Genomic DNA, 21,405 nt, shown 5'->3' on the forward strand with positions numbered 1-21,405 from the left:
TGGGAACTGGCAGGCTCAAGTTAACTCCTGAATGCTGACTCTAAGAGACTTCTGAGTTAACCCAGAACTAATTTAGGAGGAATCTTAGGATTTCTCTGGTTAGGTACTATTCATTAGGAATTCAGCAACTGGATTTTCTCAGACTCAAAAAAAATCCTATGGTAGTAAAACTTCTTATAATCCTACTGAATGACAGGAAAGGTTTTAGTTGCTTATCAGAGAGAATAAAGGACATCAGGACATCTATTTCACATTGACATTTTTATTAACGCCAACTGTTTTTTAATTATTTTTTTTAAAACAATAGCACAAAAATGTTTCAAGGAAGCAGTCTCACAATCTGATGACCTTCTGAAATACAGTTAAGCCACACCAAATATGAATTCCTGTTAATAACACACAAAAATATTTTTTTTTAAGAAAAAGAAAAGAAAAAAGGTAGGGAAAGAGGAAAGGAATGAGATTTAGACTTAAAATTTACTGGATTAGGTTGGTGAGGCTTGTTAGTAGGATACACTGTGGAAGCAGAGTGGCACACACAGGCTTATAGTCTTTGTTGTTTTTAAAACCAGTTACCACTAATATACAGGCCCTGCAGCAGTTACCAATGACTTCTTACATGCCCGAAATGAACCAGAAGAAGCCAGTGTTGATACTGTCATAAAGAGATTCAACAGTTGGCCTGTCAGACAACTAAGACCATTTGCAGCAGAGTAACTCCTTCAGAAAGGCCTGGATGAAAACCTTTCATTTCTATTGTCTCACCTATATGCATTTCAGGGTTCTTAAAAGTCATCTTAAAAAAGAAAGAAAAAAATAATGTATATCAGTTTCTCTTATTTAATGTGGCTATAAAAGATGTTTCCTTATTATTTCTTTATCTCTAAGAAGGACACCGGGGTGGTGGGTTGGGGATGGAACTAGGGGAGGAAAAAACCCAGACCAGGATAGGTTGCTTTTTTTAAACTTTTTTTTTTTTTTTTTTTTTTTTTTTGCCAAGGGGTCACACAGAAGGGAAAGCAAGGAGGAAAACTACAATCCTTGGTTCAGATTGAGTTATGCAGGAAAATATATCTTCCTGATCAGTCCCCATGCCAAAAAAAAAAAAAAAAAAAAAAAAAAACCCACTTGAGATTATGCACAGACTCTATGTTATACCAGCTATCAGCCTTTCATGTTTAACATCCCCAGCAATGGACACTACCCTTGGCTTGTAGGCTGCTTGTAGAACCCATTTCACAAAAATCCTCTTTACCCAGAAGCCTCTAGTTTCCTTTTGGTAGGTTATAAAAACAGAACATCTGTCATTAACAGGAGAGTGTTAAATACTTTTAACCACTGACAAGGCTTCAGGAAGTTTCACAGTTTCGTTATGCTCTATTTTATTACTATCATATTTACATTTTTTTATTTTTTATTTTTTTTGCTGAATTGCTGATTTTCCTTTTTCAATAGAATTTAATTCTGGAGTGTGAGCAGGAACCAGTTAACTACATTCATTGTCCAACCCCCACTGGCTTGAAAGAAGACTCCAAATTCTTGGCATATGAATCAGCTGTTCGGTTGCTCCACCTTATCCCTGCATGAAGCAGCAGAACCGCAGTGGCGGCACGCTCCGGGTTCACGCTGTGGGTGGTGACGCCTTTCGCTGAAGGAGGTACTGGTGGATGCTCTCAGCATCACGCTTTAGCCAAGCAGCATTCAGCAGGATATTTTCACAACACTGCTGGATGGTACGCTCAGCTGAAGGAGCTGGGTGACTCTCGAAGAAAGCCTGGTATAAAACAACCCAGAATGTAGGATCATTACCAGCAATAGTAAGAAGCTAATATCACAGGCTATGAAAAAATACCCACTGTCTATAAAGGGTTCATAAGCTTCACTTATGAAAATTTACCACTGCCACCTCCAGGCTAAAAGAAAACAAGCAGCTCCTTGTACCTGCCTACAGGAATTCTCCTCCAAATATATTATATGCTTACAACCTAATCAAAAGTTAACAGTAAAGAGACAGAACCTACGGCCTTTCTTTTAAGTTCATTGTCCAACCAGCAAAAGAAAGTAAAAAAGAACTAATATCAAGGACCTACTCTGTTCCAGGCCCCCTGTGTTAGTTACTCCATCTAAATGACAATCTTACCACTTCATTTTACAGATGAAACTGGCTCACAGGGGTTAAAAAACCTACTTGAAGTCTAGGTTTTGGAATCAGCCTTGGGACTTGATCTAGGCTCCATCATGTACTAACCTGTGACTGAGTAAATTAACTGCTCTAAGTATGTTTTCTCATCTATGAGAAAATATTTACTCCAGAAGATTAAAGAGACAACCCATATAAACAGTTAGCATAATACTTGGCACAGAGTAGTTAAGGACTCAACACATTTTGGCTGCTTGAAATAAAGATTAATTTGTAAGGGTTGATAAAATTAAGAAGCTTAAGTTGCTTCTATATCCTAATAATTTAAAATTTTATAGACTCACATTTTTCATACAGTAAAACTACTTCAGAGTTTCTTGTAATTATCACAATGCTTATTGATTGAACGCTGAATAAACCATTTTCTAATGAAGTATACCTGGTTCCATAGAAAATACCAACCAGCAAAAGGATAGGGGTCTTCCCTTTGAGCTAGTCATCACAGGTATATAAGAGAGAATGACTAATTCATCAGATTAAGTCTAGACCTTTTAGAAATCAATAACTTTATTTACATGGATGACAATGGCTCCTGCTCCAAGGCTCCTATCACAGTTGGGTTCTTAGGGCCTGAGTAAGATACAAGACTTCCTCTCATTTCACCTCAAGAAACAGCACCACTATTTACATACCAGAAACCTGGGAATTATCCTTGACTCTTCCTTCTTCCTCCCCAGATACGTTCACAACACAGAGAAGCCACTCAGTAAATACTGGCTGAATTAAAGTTTAACAAAATCAAGCCCCTGAATTTCTTTCTTACTCCATCTTCTCCAAGCTACTAAATCATTTTTGCTTGGAGAGTTAGCTTCCCGACATTTTCTCTTCTCCTTTCCAAATTATGCATTCTCCACACTGTGGCCAGACTGAAATTTTTATCATATAAACAAAGGAGTGACTTGATCTGGTTTGTAAGCCATTCAAGGGCTTCCCATTCTTAGGAAACTTTTAATATGGCCTACAAGGCCCTCCTCGGTCTGGCCTCTACCTACTTTACCAACCTGAGCTTAACCGCTGCCCTCCCCTCAAACTAATTATACGTATTTCTCCTTCAGAGTATTTATTACCTTTACAATAAAGTAATTATTTACACAATACAATACACAATGTAAACTAAATGAATCTTATTTCTAACAATGGCTCATAAAGTGAATCAAACATTATAGCTCTCAGAATTTCCAAATTCACACCTGATAACCCCCTTGCTTTCAAGAATGAAGGTGGAAGTGACACTTAAAAAATACTTTGCAATTAAATGCAATGAAAGGCTTAAAGTTAAGATTTTCCTAATCAGTGTAGATTTGTCCTCCAAATGCTGAACTGCCACTAAACTGATTATCAGTCTTTCTAAGAGCTAAGAGGAGAGTCCCTACATAGTCATCTTGTCTCATTGTGCCTACAAAAGACCTATGAAGGTTTTAGAAAAGGAAGAAGAACTAGTATCAAGGACCTACTATGTTCCAGGCCCCCTATGTTACTTAATCTAAATAACAATCTTAACACCTCATTTTATGGATGAGGAGCCAGGCTCATAGAGGTTAAAAAAACTTGCTTGAAGTTACACAGCTAACAAGGGGCAGAGCACAGATTTATACCCAGGTCGACTGATGTCAAGTTCCACATTCTTTCAACCACACTTCAATGCCCCAAAGATGATTCCAACTCTAAATTCTTCAAGCATTAGAGATACAACCTAACCTGTCCTTCTCCAAGCAAGAACATGGAGACCCTAAAGTACAACATTACCCCAACACTCTATCATTACAATTTGGTTAGTGTTTTTACTTACTGGATTGAAAAGTGAAAAGTAAACATTCCTTTCCTTACCTTAACTTCTCCAGCCATTTTATCAACTGCAAATCCCTCAACTGATAGCTGAAAAAAAAAATGGTTTATAAATAGTAAGAACAACTAAGAGTTTAGGAACAAACTTCCATTTACCATAAAAACAAATCATTCCATTCTTTCCCAACTTCAGTTTATTCTAGAGGGTACAGGATGGGTTATGGAGAAACTCTTTAGTAAAGCTAATAACTACTTAAGGAAACTCTTAAAAAGCAAAGGCCATAATCTATGGATCTAGTGAATCCTGGATGTCTCTCAATATCCATGATAAGCAAGCTGCTCAGAATAAGAATTTTCACCTACCTTTATTAGTCTAGATATTAAGAATCCTCCCTGGTATCGATTATAAAGTTCTTCCCAGTTGTCTTTTATGAATTTCCAAGCAGCCTTCCTTCCATGCTTACTGCCTCCAGCCACTCCACCAATTACTGATACAGTGTCCTGTGGACGTACCTCTTCCTAAAAAGAGGAAGAGAACTAAAAGTCTACCATATCCAGAACATCGTCTGCTGCCAGAAAGGGCAAATGCTGTTGAGGTACCCAAGTAATCCCACGGAAGACACTTATTATTTTAGGAATAACTGGCACCAGAAGCTTCTAACAAAGAGGAGCATGTTTAACCTAAAGATCAGCCAAATTGAGAATGAAGCACTGGGATGGGTACAAACAGGCTGCTCAATAGATACTTGCTCTAGGGTAAAGAAAGGGAGAGACAGAAAGTAGGCACAGGGATGTGTCAGCTTTCCAGTTTATCTCCTCTCCCAACTATTCTGATTCTCACCACTAGAGGGAGATACAGTGATTAGTAACAAAAGCTTATTCCAGTCCTCCAAGAATGAGGGAGCCTTTAGTCTAGGGTTAAGGCAGAGAATACTGAATCAAGGACACTTGCTACAGATCAGTGGGTAACAATTCCCTCTAAAAGCAGTTTTCACTGTAACTTACTGAAAGTGCAAACGTGAGGACTTTTTGAATCAATTCAGGTGAAAGAGTAGCCCCAAGGACTCTTTCAATCCGGTTTTTCTCTTCCTGCATATCTGCTTGTTTGTGAAGCTATAGTGAAAAAATACAGATAGAGATAATTAACTTCTCCCCCATTGAGGTGAAACTTTTGCTCTACATTCTTATTGGCTAAGACTGCAGGATATGAAATTAACAAAAGAATATTTTTCAAGATGTTTGGGCACTAAATTTGTCGTGTGCCCCCATAGTAAGACACTAGGTGTAAGTGCTTACTGTATGAATAGCTTGTCATCAGTTCTGAGCAGTTCAACATCAAGATCTAAGGCGTCAACCTGTCATGACCAAATTCTTTACTCACTGATGTCTGACTAATGTTCTATGTTAGATGAGCAAAATAATAATTACTAATACCACTTCAATTTGTAATATTTTTCACTATTTACAATAGTGAAAAACATAAGATGCATTATTGAAAGTAATATTTTAAGAATATTTGATGACATAAACATGCTCTTGATATATTAAATGAAAGAAGAGAGACAAAGCAAAATGATTCTAAATTTTTAAAAAGTTAATGTGAAGGGGAAAAAAAACCTGAAAACACATCAAAATGTTAACAATAATAATGGTCTCTGATCAGTGGGATCATCACATTTTTTAACTGCAAAAGCAGCACATGCTGAATGAAGAATATTAAGAAAACAGAAAAGCATAAAGAAAAACCAAATCAGGAATAAGATCATATTATACATGCTATATTTGTGACATTTTTAAAATTACAGGTAAGTTCTGTTTTCTTCTTTATACTTTTCTAGTCTCTAAATCTTCCATAGTGAGTATACCAAAATCTTTTTTCATAATTAGAAACAAAATATTATTATATATTTTTTAAAATTAGAACTACAAATGTATATGAGATACTTCTCTAGGACAACTTAATTTATAGACTCTCTTGACCTTTTTTCCCCTCTGAAGATTTAACACTGACCAGTGTCTGGAGACCCCATCACAGCTCCCAGTTTCCTCTTCCTTTCCTTTGGACTCTTTTGAGCAGCAGTGTAGTAAAATAGATAGGAGGTCAGAAGACCTGGGTTCTAGTCCCAGTTTTGCCTCTAACTAGCTGTGTGATCTTGACTAAGTCCTTAACCTCTCCGGGTCTCAGTTTCCCCATCTGTAAAATGAGTGGGGTGGACAGATGATTTCTAAGGTCCTTTTCAGCTCTAATACTCAAGGTCTGAACTCTGGCTTTTAGGAAGCATTCCCCACCCCACCCCCTCGAGAACCTGTTACAGGAGTCCACTAGATGGCACCATAACACCACATTTCAAATACACTTTGAATTAAAGTTATTTATCCTGCTTCATTATTCCTAAATTACCAACAGAAAACAGTCTTCCTCATCTCTCATCAACTGGTTTCTTTCTTTTTTTTTTTAAATTTATTTTATTGAAGTATAGTTGATTTACATTGTTGGGCTAGTTTCTGATGTACAGCAAGTGATTCAGTTATACATACATAATAATAGTTTGCATTTGCTAATCTCAAACTCCCAATCCATCCCTCTGCAACCTCCCCTGACTGGTTTCTTGAAGAACCCTGATTCTGCCTTCATTAGAGCTCTTTCCATAGTAAAGCTGAATCACTGTGAGCTCCCTTGTGTTAGATGCAAACATTTATTAAATAAACATACTAGTATAAATTCTTAAAAATATGCCATGACATGAAAATGTCAGAGTACCTCTCATGAAAATTTCAGAACCCCTATTTTTCCCACACCTTTATGGAATAGACAAAAAATACCAAGTACTTCGTTTCATATGCAAAGAAATACATGATTTATAGTGCATAGGATCACAGAATATTAAGAATGAGAAGGGACCTTAATGTCATTTAGTTGACAGGTAAACCCAAAGTATATTTTTTTATGTTATTAGAAAGGAAATCCTTATACAAGATAGGTAGTTAAAGCAATACAGTTTGAGATGTAGTTTCTTAAATAAAGTTTATAATACATATTTTTTAAAACATTCTTATCATTTAAATAGGATTTGTTTAGAACTAAAATACTAGAAATTAGATTTGCAATTCTGATCCACTTGGGATAAGAAAAGTATTCTGATTAAGCGTAGAAGTATTAAAGCACATCCCATTCCCATCCTGTTTGTCTCCCTAAGTGCGGATCGGATCATTTAATGAATGGGTCTGATAGATGATTTGGGTATTTGGGCACATTTTGCACACTTTATTTAATGGTAGTAAGTAGAATCAGCTCTCTCCACCTCTAATGCAACCAGATTGTCAAGTTATTTCTTAGACTACTAACTGCATGGACAAGGACTTGTTCCACAGCATTAGGACTTTCAAACCGACCGCTGCCGTTATAAGGACATGGAAAGTTTTACCTATATTTTTCTAAGTCGGAGTTTAATTATATGCCAACCACCCTGGGGAACTACAGAAGCTGTGAAAGCAAGTGAATTAATTTCCTGTCCATTCATAAGAGGCACTGGCATAGACCAAACCCTTGAGACACCTAATCATCTATCCCTTTTCTAAGCACAGAAACAAACCTTTTGTATAAAATGGGCAGAACCCCAAGTAAATTTGCATTGATGGGAAAAGTTTTAAGAACTTTGACTTTTTAATCAAAATTAACATTTCAGTATTAAGATTTAAGATGCATAAATTCGTGAGTAAAAAAAAAAAGTGAAACATTTAGATGACTTTTGGCACTTGTATTGGTAGTACAGATAAACAGATATTATATATTTCTCCCACAGTTTCCTAATATTTGCATGTCTACAGTATGCATATCAGCATGTATTTCTTTTGCCAGGACTTTTTTTTAACCACTCAAGCTCATACTCTCTATGTTAATTCAACTTAAAAAGCAGAAAATGGGAGCCCTTTCTAAATTTACTCACCTTCAGCATAATGTCTAAGGTAGTGCCATCACCATGCTTCAAAACAGTCAGATAGACCTACAAAAGAATACAGGAACAAAAAAGAAGGCATCTGATTAAATGTATCTTGTTCCAAATATTCTAATGTTTAGAAAAGACAGAAAGCAAGTCAAAAAAAATTGTGTGGCTATTACATATTAATACAAATTGTGGCAAGGATCTAAGAGCCCACATAAACAACCAGAAAGGTAGATGGCAGGTAGTAAGTAACAGCAGAACACACCAGTCTCTCAGGAGAATGTGCACAGATAGTCAATCACCTTTCAGTACCCTAGTGCAGACTGAGAAGCTTGACATCAATGAGAAGCTGCCTACAGACCTCATAAGTGGTGTATATTGAAAGAATCAGGAGGGACTTCCCTGGTGGCACAGTGGTTGGGAATCTGCCTGCCAATGGAGAGGACACGGGTTCGATCCCTGGTCTGAGAAGATCCCACATGCTGTGGAGCAACTAAGCCTGTGCACCACAACTACTGAGCCCACGTGCCACAACTACTGAGCCCATGCACCACAACTCCTAACCCTGTGCACCTAGAGCCCATGCTCCGCAACAAGAGAAGCCACCACAGTGAAAAGCCCGCGCACCACAACAAAGAGTAACCCCCACTCGCCGCAGCTAGAGAAAGCCCATGCAAAGCCAAAAAAAAAAAATTGTAATAAAATATCTTAAAAAAATAAAAGAATCAGGAGACTTCCCTGGTGGTCCAGTGGTAAAAAATCCACCTTGCAATGCAGGAGACACAGGTTAGATGCCTGTGTGCCACAACTACTGAGCTCGCGCGCCTCAACGAAGGAGCCGGTCTGCTGCAAACTACAGAGCCCACGTGCTCTGGAGCCCATGTGCCACAACTAGAGAGAGAAAACCCGCATGCCACAACTAGAGAGAAGCCTGAGTGCTGCAACGAAGAGACTGTGTGCCTCAGTGAAGATCCCGCATGCCGTAACTAAGACTCAACACAGCCAAAAAGTAAAAAAAAAAAAATAAGTAAAGAAAATAAATAAATAAATAAAGGAAAAAAAATAAAGAAAAGAATCAGACATGATTTGTGAGTCAATACTTAGGTCATTTTTGGTTACTATTAAACACATTCCACACTACACAGAATGATGCAGTCACCTAGAAATCAAGGTACTTTATTATGAAAACCTACCGGACTCCTCAAATCAGCGGAGAGAATCTGTTTCCCTTCCACATGGTCCTTAAACCGACGACGGGCTTCTTCTAACGTTGCCTTATGTCCTGCCTTCCCTAGTTTGCCCAGAACCAAGCCCCTCAGGAGTGCATCTAGATGACCTGATTGAGAAGTAAAAGAGATATAGAACTACTTAAAAAGCTTATTTTTACAAATATGCCACCTGGATATCTTATAATTGTGTTATACCATGTCTACGGTCTTGAACAAACAATTACCTTAGTACTCGAGAGAACACTTGATTTCAATTTATCAAATAAGAATGAAATGAAGTGCTTAACACACTAGACAAGCAAATATGATGCCTCTGTCTATAGTTACAATGCCAACTGGATTTACTAAATGTTCACTCCATCTAGGTAATTACACTAATAAGAATTATGTGTGAAAGGAACAGACTTAGATCATGCAATTTTGACCCAAGATTTAGAGAAAGGTCACATGTAGAACTAGTATGCGGGTATCTTTTTTTTTTTTCAGGGTAGAATTTTTTTTTTTAAACATCTTTATTGAAGTATAATTGCTTTACAATGGTGTGTTAGTTTCTGCTTTATAATAAAGTGAATCAGTTATACATATACATATGTTCCCATATCGCTTCCCTCTTGCATCTCCCTCCCTCCCACCCTCCCCATCCCCCACCCCCTCTAGGTGGTCACAAAGCACCGAGCTGATCTCCCTGTGCTATGCGTATGCCGGGTATATTACGTTGAAATCTTAGATTTTTAAAATCAAAATCTGATAGATTACTCCAAAGATATGCAGATGGCCAATAAGCTATCACTGGCCATTAGGGAAATGCAAATCAAAACCACGAGATAACCACTTCACACCAATTAGGATGGCTAGAATAAAAGAGACAATAACAAGTGTTGGCAAGGATGGGGAGAAATTAGAACCCTCATACATTGCTGGTAGGAATGTAAAATGGTGTGGCCACTTTGAAAAACAGTCCAGCAATTCCTCAAAAGGTTAAACACAGAGTTACCGTATGACCCAGCAATTCCACTCTTTGGTATATACCCAAGAGAAATGAAAGTATTTGTCTATACAAAAACTTGTATACATATGTTCATAACAGTATTCCTAACAGTCAAAGAGTAGAAACAATCCAAACATACATAAACTGATAAATGAACAAAGAAAATGTGGTATATCCATATAATACAATGGAATATTATTTGACTATAAAAGGAAGTGAAGTACTGATACATGCTGCAACATGGATGAACATTGAAAACATACTAAATGAAAGAAGCCAAATATAAAAGGCCACACAGGGTATGATTCCATTTATATGAAATGCCAGAACAGACAAATCCATGAGACAGCAGATTAGTGGCTGCCTGGGACTGGGTTGCCAGGGAATAGAGAGTGACTGCCAATGAGTATGGAGTTTCTTTTGAGGGTAAAGAAATTGTTCTGGAATTAGATAGTGCTGCTGTTGTGCAACATTGTGAAAAAAGACTGAATTGTATATTTAAAAGAGTGTATTTTGTGGTATATTGATTATACCTCAAAAAAAAATAGTTAACCTAGCATACAAACTGATGGACTGCAACAGCACAATGGACAAATAAATTGTGGTATATTCATACAATGAAATAGCACTCAGCGATAAAAAGGATGTATCTCTAGGACGTTATACTCAGTGAGACAAGCCAGATAAAAGAACAGACTATATAATATGATTCCATTTATATAAAGTTCTAGAAGAGACCATATTAATCTAGGGTGAAAGAAGTCAGAATAGTGTTTGCCTGCAGGGGATGTGAGGGTTGGTGGGGTGGGTAGAGTGGCAGGGACTGGGAAGTGGCCTGAGGGCAACCTCCTGTGGTGATGGAAATGTTGTATGCATTTGTCAAGTCACTGAATTGAACATGTACATTTTGCCATATTTAAATAGTAACTCCATAAAAAAATAAGTTTAAGAAAACCATAAGAAATCAATAGATAACACGACGCTAGTGAAGGTTCTTATAAGAACCAATTTATAATTCTGGTGCTGATTTGCTGTGTTGATACAGGCAATATTTTTATTATTTTGCTATGTTTGATTCTTCCATCTATAAAGCTGGGAAACTAATGACATTCTCCCGCTTTCAAAAAGGCATTTTTTAGTCCCCAAAGTTTCACATATTATCATCATGAAAGACAAGTGCAACATCCACCAATTTACCTGCATCTGTGTCCATATACTTCCTGTCTTGTTCTTATGGATCTGCTGTATTCCTACCTGAAGCCAACTCCTCCACTTGTGCAATGGATCCTGACTCCTCTCGATTATTCAGCCATCACTCCAGCAATTACCTCTCTTTCACATCATGAATTTTTCTATTACTGCATCATTTTCATCAGCACAAAACATATTATAAAGTCTCCCACTTTAAAAAAAAAAAAAGCCCCCTTGACCTCACATCTCTCTCCAGACTATCCCCTTTTATCTGATCCTCTTTTTAGCAAAACTCCTTTAAAAAGTTGTCTAAAAGTGCTGTCTCCTTTTCCTCTCTTCCCATTCTGGTGTTGTTCATCACCACGCTACAGAACTTAGCCAATGCAATCATCAGTTCTTCATCATTCTGCCTGACTTCGAGCAGCATTTGTTACAGATGATCACTTCTCCCTCTCTACTGCTTCTTTAAGGCTTCTGGGACACTCCTTTCCCTCCTGTCTCTCCTACCTTATTGTCCGGTCAATCTCCCTTGCTGATTCCTCCTCTTCTACCCAATCTCTAAATCTTCGACTGGCCGTGCCCTCATCCAATCTTATGGCTGTAAATACCATCTACGCATTAAATGTATCTATTCAGCCTGGACCTCTAGGCATGGGACTCCCCACTTGGATGTCTAAAAGGACCTCAAATTTAAGATGTCCAAAACCAAACTGCTGATTCCCTTTTGCACCCAAATCTGCATCTACAGCAGCCTTCCCCGTCCCTGTATATGGTAACTTCACTCTTCCAGTTCTTCAGGCCAAAATTTGATGACTCCCCTCTTTCTCTCCACCACACAGGCCACCACCAAGTATTTTCAGTTCTACCTTCAAAACATACCCAGAATTTACTACCTACAAGTGCTACCTGCAACCAACACCTAACTGGATTACTGAAATAGCTTTCTAACTTGTCTCCCTGCTTCCTCTTTTGCCTCCCCTGCTACAGTCTGTTCTTCACACAGCTGAGTAAACAAGTCATGTTCCTCTGCTTTAAACTCTCAAATGAGTTTCTCATACCACTAAACGTGAAAGTCCCACGGGTTCTATAGGAGCTGATATGCTTCCACCCTCCTCTCTCCCTCAGTTACTCTGTCCTGACTTTACCAGCCTCCTTGTTATCCCTTGAACATCTAAGCATGCCTCTGCCTCAGGTCTTTTGTACTTGCTGTTTCCTGTTTGGACCATTTTCCCACTAGATATTCTCACAGTTCTCTCCTACAGGTCTCTGCTTACTCTCAAATATCACCTCACTAGTTTTCCTGCATTTTCCTGTCCACTCTCCATAAAATAGTGGCTTACTACTCCTTTTACTCCTGATCTACCTTACCTAACTGTATTTTTCTTCATGATACTTGCTGCCACCTAAAATATTATCTATTGAACTGTTTGCTGTGTCTTCCACTAGAATGTAAGCCACACGGTGATTTTTTGTTCACTGTTATACCACCAGCTCCTAGTATGGTACCTGGCATTTACTGGGTACATAAATATTTGTTGAATCAATAAAAGAAAGACATAGAGCTCTAGATAATTGTTACTATTGTTCTTATTGTAAAAGACTCCCAGAACAAGAAGGGCAGGAGGAAATACCACCTTCAGTTATTAGCATATGGTAGAAAATAATTATATTTAAAGCCCTGTAATCACTATTCCCAACATTTAAATGACAGCAAAAGAGTAAATACATGATTACAGAAATAAAGAGGAGAGAATACATGTAGAAAGCAAATAACTCCTTTAATTCAGAAAACTGGCCCCCTGTGTCTCTCAACACCTTTTCAAGTTGCACATAAGGTGCCTGGTATTTATGGTAATAATAAATAAAATAATCCAAAATTCCCTTTAGCTTTTCTTTACTAAAAATGGGCCTTTGGAACTTTGTGAAAGACTTTTATTTCCACCCTTTGCTCTGTGCATAAATCATATTTAGCAACGAATACACATAGCCACCACTGTTTTTATGTTGGTTACCCACGTTAACTTCACCAGGAGGCTTAAAAGTCCTAAGTCTTACTTTCTAGTTAGCTGAATACACAGTAACATCCAGCAGACACAAAGATGATGCTATTGTTATTGTTAACCACAGCTGAGTAAAAAAAGGACCAATTTCTGATCAATTCTTTCCCCATTCAGTACATCCATTACCTTCTCCAGGCTTGGGGTCCCAGCCCAGTCTCTCCCCTATAGGTGAAAAGACATCTTTCACAAACTCCTGGATTTCCTCATAGAAGTCTGTGTGGGACAAGAGAGTTGAGAGAATCCCCAGGTTACAGCTCAGGTCGCTCCATACAGTATAATTGGGCTCATTCACAAAAGCCTCCATGACTTTTAGAACCTCTACAGTGCTAATGATTCCAGCTCGAGCCTGGGATAGGAAAAAACATAAATTAATCTAGTCTTCAAACAAAAGCAAAACAAAAAACACAAGCATGTAATTTTGGCATTATCTTCTGCTAGTTAGTCATCCCTTAAGGAAGAGACTAGACTATATAAGCTCAGACCACTATAGAATTTTATAAAATAAAAACTGTATTATGACACCATTCCTTACTTTTTTGCTATTTATAGAAGAGCCACTTTAAAAAATTGCTAAAATTCCACCAATTTAGAAAAAGAAAGAAAACAGTTAACTTCCTATTTCTATTCAGTTTCTGGGGTCTTGGCATTGTTTTTTATTTTGAAATTTTTCATACTTTCAGAAAAGTTGCAAAAACAGTTGGGGCTTTGGTTTTTGACAGAGGCGCTTTCAAAACTAGACCTGCAAACTGTGTCAACGTCAGCCTGTCCTTTACTCATTTCTAAAAGAAGGCAAACTGGAAGGCACTACAAATTCAGTCCTTTCAGAACTGACTAACAGAGTTAGGAAAAAGAACTTCTGTTACAGCAGCCAACTGCACAAACACACCACTCTCCTGGGACAGGTCTCTCTCAGCAATGAAATCAGCAGATGTGAGGTTTTGTGCATCAATGCTAATCTGTGTTTATACAAAGGAGGAATCCAAAACCAGTTACTGCAGAGGGGAATGAAAATTTCAAGTCCAATTAAAGGAACACTAGGAGGAATCTGACAATTTTATCACAGAGACATCTAGAAATTATCTAACCTATGCTTTGGGGTCATAAAGATAATACTACTAATTGCTCCTTAAAATTTTTTCTGGAACAAAGCTAAATATAAATATAATTCTAAAGCTAATGGGCTATTATAACTTGAATAGTAACGGAATGTTAAAAAATTCTACTAGACTTTCCCTGCAAAGTACAACCACTATTTTAGAAAAATATAAATCACTCTGAATTATTTTAAAAAACCACATAAGTAGAGAAATTTCTTCAAGGTTCATGTCTATGTCTGTTGAAGAGAATTTTTGCCTTACAAAGGATAGTTTAAGTATAGTTGCAAAAAGCTGGCTTAGGAGTAATAAAATGAGATTTGTTTCTGGTAAATTATATAGGTTCAATCTTGCCATGTTAATTAATAATTAGTCATTTGCTTTGGTCCTAAAGGCATTCAACCTTCAGGAAGAACTATATTCTTCTAGTTATGTTTCAGTCAGGCACTCCAGGAAAAACAAAATCCTTTAATCAACAAAATCCATCATACTACTGGAGGCTCACCAAGGAGAAGAGGTCATTCTGTAATCCAAGTCGATCCACAGGGGGCAGAGAAAGGTCACGAATGCCTGGTAATAAACTTTCCAGCATGGCTGAGCTGTATTGGGTCCGATAAAACCCAACGGTTCCCAGGTTTAACTGAAAAGATATCCAACAGGTATTATTAAAGAGCTGCATTTATTTTTTAAATCAATTTTTTGTAGGTATGAAAGAAGTTCTAGTTTTAGTATATCTGGATGAAAAACAACAAAGATCATTTATGCTAACAGACAAGTATTAAAATGAAACAACATATAAAGATAGTAATCAGTTGTCAAAGATGAATACAGAGGCAAAAGAAAACAAACTTGGCATAGTGGGAGCCAAAGTGAGCGACAGTGAAAAGAACATGGCTGAAAAGGAGGATATAATGCGGCTAAGTTTCTATTTCTAATTTCAGTGAATGGTTTTCAGTTTACAGAAAACATTTACTACAAAATAAAAATACATGGACAATAAAATCTCTGAGGAAGACTAAACCTTTACAAATACTGATCTAATGAGCCCAGAGCCTCAATACAATAACAACTGTCAGGTCCTAGATTTTAAAGAATTACATGGAGTTAAAAGGCAATTTCATATGATTTTTGGAGTGAGGTAATCATTGACTATCATTATTTTCTATAGGCTATTTACCAACAGTCAAAAATATTTTTGATAATATTTATATGCAAAATATTTTAATGATAAAATGACAGTATAAGATATAAATATTTTGGGCTTCCCTGGTGGCGCAGTGGTTAAGAATCCGCCTGCCAATGCAGGGGACACGGGTTTGAGCCCTGGTCCGGGAATATCCCACATGCCGCAGAGCAACTAAGCCTGTGAGCCACAGCTACTGAGCCCGCGTGCCACAACTACTGAAGCCCGTGCGCCTAGAGCCCCTGCTCCGCAACAAGGGAAGCCACCGCAATGAGAAGCCCACACACTGCAACGAAGAGTAGCCCTCACTCGCCACAAGTAAAGAAAGCCCGTGCACAGAAACGAAGACCCAACACAGCCAAAAATAAAATAAATAAATTAATTTTTTAAAAAAGATATAAATATTTTACTATTTATGTATATTTAAGTCACTTCACATTTCTAATACAGTAATTATTTTATTGATTCCCTTTATCTTTTACTATAGGAATAACACCTTTAATTACCTAATTACAATCATAGTATTTTTTCTTATAAGAAAAATTTCATATTGCTACATATGTTCCAGATTGTAGTTTCAAATGGTAATATAGTATTCCACTGGGTATATTATAAAAATATATTAAAAAAATTAAAACAGAGGGAGAAATAGTTCTGCAAGCACAAAAGCCTGAGACAATGTATAGTTCCTATTAGGAACCTATAATTGGGAGAAAAGTTTGTAATAGATACTTTCATTATGAAAGGCAGAGTACAGAATAATGAAAAATAATATTTACTGACTCTTATTTTTGTGAAATGGCTTTAAAACACCAGCTAAAAGGAATTTCACATTTCAGTGACACAAACTGATTATTATATGTCTGATCTCACTTGATTATAGTTGTACATGCACAATGACAACACATCACTGAAGTTAACATGTCATTACAATGACAGGGCAGTTTGAAGTTGCAAGGCTACAAATGTTTTGGTTAATGTGACTTTATACATAGACTACTAGTTTTTTCCTGTTTAATCCTATCCCTTTGTAACTGCTTATTGACCACTCCCTTACCTGACATAAAGGCAAATAGCTAGACAATACTATTTGAAAGTTGGCCCTAAATTTCACACAAGAAAGTTCAGAAATGTTTTTTTCTTTTCAAGTCCTAGTCCAAAATGAAGCAGTAGAATTTAGAGCCAGCCATAAAATGCATAAAGGAAATGAAAGAAATAAATCAATTTAGGTAAGATAAAAAAGGCCATGTCATTTCTGGACTCACCTTCACCCACTGGTCTGGTTTGACATCTTTTAAAACTACATTCATCTCTGGCTTGTCCATTAGAATCTTCATTTTGGCACGGCTGGAATCTTCACTAGTAGAGATTGTGATAGGAACCATCCACTGGGGACAGTCTTCTCCTTAAGCAAGAGAAGAACAAAGAGGAAACTTGAAAAATAATTTCTCACTGGAAGAAACAGAAGGTAAGGTAGAGAGAGAGGACTGGTGTCCCATGCATGGGCTTGAATCCAATTGTTAAGCCAATAGCTCATTTTTAATGGTACATGAACTCTTCCAGGTAACCTGAATAATAATAAGGAAGAGAGAATTTACTAATGAAATCACAATAGCCTATAAAAAAGAGAACACTGTGTTTACTTGTAGAATCACAAATACAACAATTTTAATTTAATTGTTGTTTTCCCTTTTCAGAGCAAAGGAGATAATAAAAGACATTTCGAGTGGGTTAAAGCTCTCACATAGCACTTAAAAACAAATTCTAAGGTGCAATTCTTTTTTTTTTAAATTTAATTTAATTAGTTTATTTATTTATGGCTGTGTTGGGTCTTCGTTTCTGTGCGAGGGCTTCCTCTAGTTGTGGCAAGCGGGGGCCACTCTTCATCGCGGTGCGCGGGCCTCTCACTGTCGCGGCCTCTCTTGTTGCGGAGCAGAGGCTCCAGACGCGCAGGCTCAGTAACTGTGGCTCACGGGCCTAGCTGCGCTGTGGCACGTGGGATCTTCCCAGACCAGGGCTCGAACCCGTGTCCCCTGCATTGGCAGGCAGATTCTCAACCACTGCGCCACCAGGGAAGCCCTAAGGTGCAATTCTTAACAGGTATATACACTGCTGAGAAACTGAAGGGCTGATTTTATTTCTGCGACAGACAGGATACACCTTGGGAGCTGCTGGATTCGAACACTGAGGAGTCACATCTAAAAGCCAAAGCTTTTGTAAGGCAAATACATACACTCTCTTAGGTATTATACAGCAAAATAGATTTTGCATCAAGATGCCAAACAAAAGAGAGTCATTGCCCAGTACATTAATGAAACTATCTTAATTAAGTTATATAGCTTTATGCTATCAGGCTAAACCACAAATGAAAATTCCCTCCTGACACTGGGATAATTCAGGTTTTAATAATGCCTATAGTGGTCACAGAGTATTGGAAAGACCTGCAAAACCTGTCAGTCCTACAATGCAGATTGCAGATATGTGCAGAAAACAGCAACTGTGACACTATTTATTTAGATAATAAACATGTCACCTCACTTGTCAGACATCCTTATTAAGAGTAACTCTCAATGCTAAGGAAGGCAAAAGGTTGAAGGCTGTACCTCTTAAACCTAGTAGAGTGCATCATCATTTGGTGGGTGGAACATGAAAAGGCATTGGTGATTCTGATATACCCTTCCCCCTGTTGGGAAATACTATTTTAAAGGAAGTGAGAAAGGTGCAGAAAAACAGTTTACTTCTTGATTTTTCAATTCATCTTTAATTCCCTGGGTAAAAGAGTCTATTGTCGGGCTTCCCTGGTGGTGCAGTGGTTAAGAATCCACCTGACAATGCAGGGGACACTGGTTCGAGCCCTGGTTCAGGAAGATCCCACACGCCGCGGAGCAACTAAGCCCCTGCACCACAACTACTGAGTCTGCACTCTACAGCCCGCAAGCCACAACTACTGAGCCCAAGTGCCACATCTACTGGAGACCATGCGCCTAGAGCCAGTGCTCTGCAACAAGAGAAGCCACTGCAGTGAGAAGTCCACGCACCACAACGAAGAGTAGCCCCCGCTCGCCACAACTAGAAAAAGCCCATGTGCAGCAACGAAGACCCAACACAGCCAAAAATAAATAAATTTTAAAAAAAAAGAGTCTAATGTCATGTAGAAATATTTGAAAAAGCAGAGTTGAGTGATAGTTAAGGGTATAAACTTAAGGATTATAAACTTATATAATCCAACTATTTTGTTTGAATTCCTACTCTTTGACTTATTATATAGGTGATCTTGCACAATTTAACTTACTTAGTTAGCTATGCCTCAGCTTCCCTATTTGTAAACAGAAATAATATGACCTACCTAATAGGGTTGCTGAGAGTATAAAATAAGGGTCAGTCATAGTGCTTAGCACAATGACTGGTACATAATAAATCTAAATAATCATTGGGCTTTATTTATTTGCTTAGTTACTACCCCCAAGAATTAAAAAAAAAAAAAAATTAGCCACAATGTATACACTTGGTACACAAGTATACCAAATGTACTTAGTACACAAGTGCATAAGACTTAGTACACAAATGCATACCAAGTCTTCTTTTAGGGATTAAGGTTAGAGACATCACTTCTTGAGTGTTCCTATACTTCTTCATTCATTACAGCCCCCAATAACACACAGAGACATGGACTTTCAAAAATCTAAGAATATGACAATACTACAAATACCCCATGAATCTCCTGTTTTGATTTCCTAGATTTCGTTTTTATTCTATTACCATTACCTTGTTTCTGTTTAATTCTATTAAAAATATTTTTAAATGGATAATTATTTCTTATTAGTTGGAACACTATGGTATGGTATCCAAACTCACTGATCAGCTCCCACTCATAGCCATTTGCTTACCAACATATGGTCCACTGGCACAGAACTTCCTTTGGGACAACCTCAGTAGTCTGTCATCTTCTATCTAAAGAAGCAAAACAAAACAAAAGCTGTAGTAGCATCAACACTTTATTTTTTGGAGGGGACGACATCTCTGTGACAAAGCAGAGGTGAAACCATATAGCCAAATAGCTCCTGAATATACAAAATGCAATGGTGATAAACAGCATGATACTACAGAATGGAAGAAAAGTCACTATTTCTCATTAAGGTCTCAAAATAACAATACTCTAAAAATTAAAGGCCAGGTTCCATGAAATATTGCTCATGAGAGGAGATATGTATCCAGATAAGAACTTCAAAGTGTTAAAGTTTTCAAAAAGGATACATAGTTAACCTTTATGGAGGAAGGTTATGTCTTTAGCCTTTTCTACTTCCAAAAAGTGGCAACATTAAATTAGCATGTGGACTCAATATTCAGAATTCAAATTCTGAATTCAGAATCCAAAGTCATTTTTAGAACAACTGACAAACATGAAAGCAGCACACACCTTGTTTCAAAGGATGAGCTTTGCAATGAAACACAAAAAAAAGTCGGGGGGAGGTATTGCAAAAAACTAAAAAGCCAGAAGCAACAAAGGCAAGTACATATTTTTAAAAAAATACTTCAACAATATGCAACCTTTTGTTTTAGTTATCATTTGTTACTATGCCCTAGACATTTTAAATAACGCAAGATACAACAATTTTCAGATCACTTAACTCAAACACTAAGTTGGGTCAATGACCTTTATAAAGGGATAAACTGACCGCAAGAGACAGAAATGAAAAACTAAAAAATTTGAGTGAGGAAGCAATGGCCACTTTGATGCCATAAAGAAACTACTAATGAACTTAAATACTGATACTACATCACTGATTAATTTTGTATCACATAGATTTCCTTGAAAAAGTTATTAGGTGACTTTTAAATTGATTCAGAAATAAAGCAAAAATATTTAAATTTAGGGAATATAAAGTGAGATACAGATCATAATCAAGATACAATGTTGCAGAGTTCTCCCATTTGTAAAAGAATTGAGTCATAGACAGGCTTTTTATTGTAATGTAAAATGGAGGATTAGTTTGGCTGTGCTTGGAGACAAAAAGATGCAGAAAAAGTAAGATCTTGAAAGTAGCTTGATGGAAAAGTTCGCTGAGTCTCAATAACATTGGGAGGAAGTGGGGTATTAGTGTCCTCTCTTCTGATAAACTAGAAAGAAACAGAATGGTCACAATGATAGCTCACTAAAGTTTTAGATATCCTTTCTCACCAAATATGATTAATTGTGTTCCCTAAATTGCCTTTTCAAATTCTTGCAGCCAATCTAACTGAGAGGTCCTCCAATGTGTATACTTTATTTAAGATTGCCACATTGAGCCTTTGTAAAATATTAGCTTCATGGACAATGCAGAACCATAAGGACAAACACACACCTAAAAAAGAGCTATGAATCTTCCTCCCTAAAAAAGAATGGAATTAGTTCCCTATGGAGCTTATAAAACCATGGCAAAGAAATTTAAGATAATGATTTCATAGTTTCATACAATTAAACTAAGTTAAGACACACTTTCTGGTATGCATTATAGGTTGATGTGTAATTCTCAGTACTGTTGGAGGACAACTCATTTGGAACTACACCTGTCTGAATTCAGATAACAGTTCAACTAATATGAATGCAATTCTAATCAAAATCACAATGCCATCCAACATTAAAAACTAATTTTAAAGAATGATATTATAAACGGGTGTTGAATTTTACCAAATCCTTTTTATGCATCAGGTGAGGTCATTATGTGGTTTTTCTAATTTGATTCTGTTAATG

At 37.2% G+C, this 21,405-nt stretch overlaps 1 protein-coding gene across 3 annotated transcripts in view; it reads right to left on the reverse strand.

Annotated features, from left to right (window-relative positions):
- Window positions 1-242: 242 nt before the first annotated feature.
- Window positions 243-21,405, reverse strand: part of NPEPPS (aminopeptidase puromycin sensitive) — a 104,298-nt gene continuing 83,135 nt past the window's right edge. For 2 of the 3 annotated variants that reach the window (XM_082442333.1, XM_082442334.1), the window contains 10 exons: window positions 19,562-19,625; window positions 16,940-17,079; window positions 14,997-15,131; window positions 13,524-13,743; window positions 9,123-9,265; window positions 7,933-7,989; window positions 4,991-5,098; window positions 4,349-4,504; window positions 4,028-4,075; window positions 243-1,774 (listed from right to left, as the gene is read on the reverse strand). In XM_082442333.1, the coding sequence (XP_082298459.1) occupies window positions 1,622-1,774; window positions 4,028-4,075; window positions 4,349-4,504; window positions 4,991-5,098; window positions 7,933-7,989; window positions 9,123-9,265; window positions 13,524-13,743; window positions 14,997-15,131; window positions 16,940-17,079; window positions 19,562-19,625 (1,224 nt within the window). In that variant the 3' untranslated portion in view covers window positions 243-1,621. Of the gene's footprint in view, window positions 1,775-4,027; window positions 4,076-4,348; window positions 4,505-4,990; window positions 5,099-5,147; window positions 6,180-7,932; window positions 7,990-9,122; window positions 9,266-13,523; window positions 13,744-14,996; window positions 15,132-16,939; window positions 17,080-19,561; window positions 19,626-21,405 lie in introns of those variants that run through there. The other variant, XM_082442335.1, reaches the window with a different exon arrangement.

This window comes from Balaenoptera physalus, assembly GCF_965194825.1.
Source record: "Balaenoptera physalus genome assembly, chromosome: 20".
Classification (NCBI taxonomy): domain Eukaryota; kingdom Metazoa; phylum Chordata; class Mammalia; order Artiodactyla; family Balaenopteridae; genus Balaenoptera; species Balaenoptera physalus.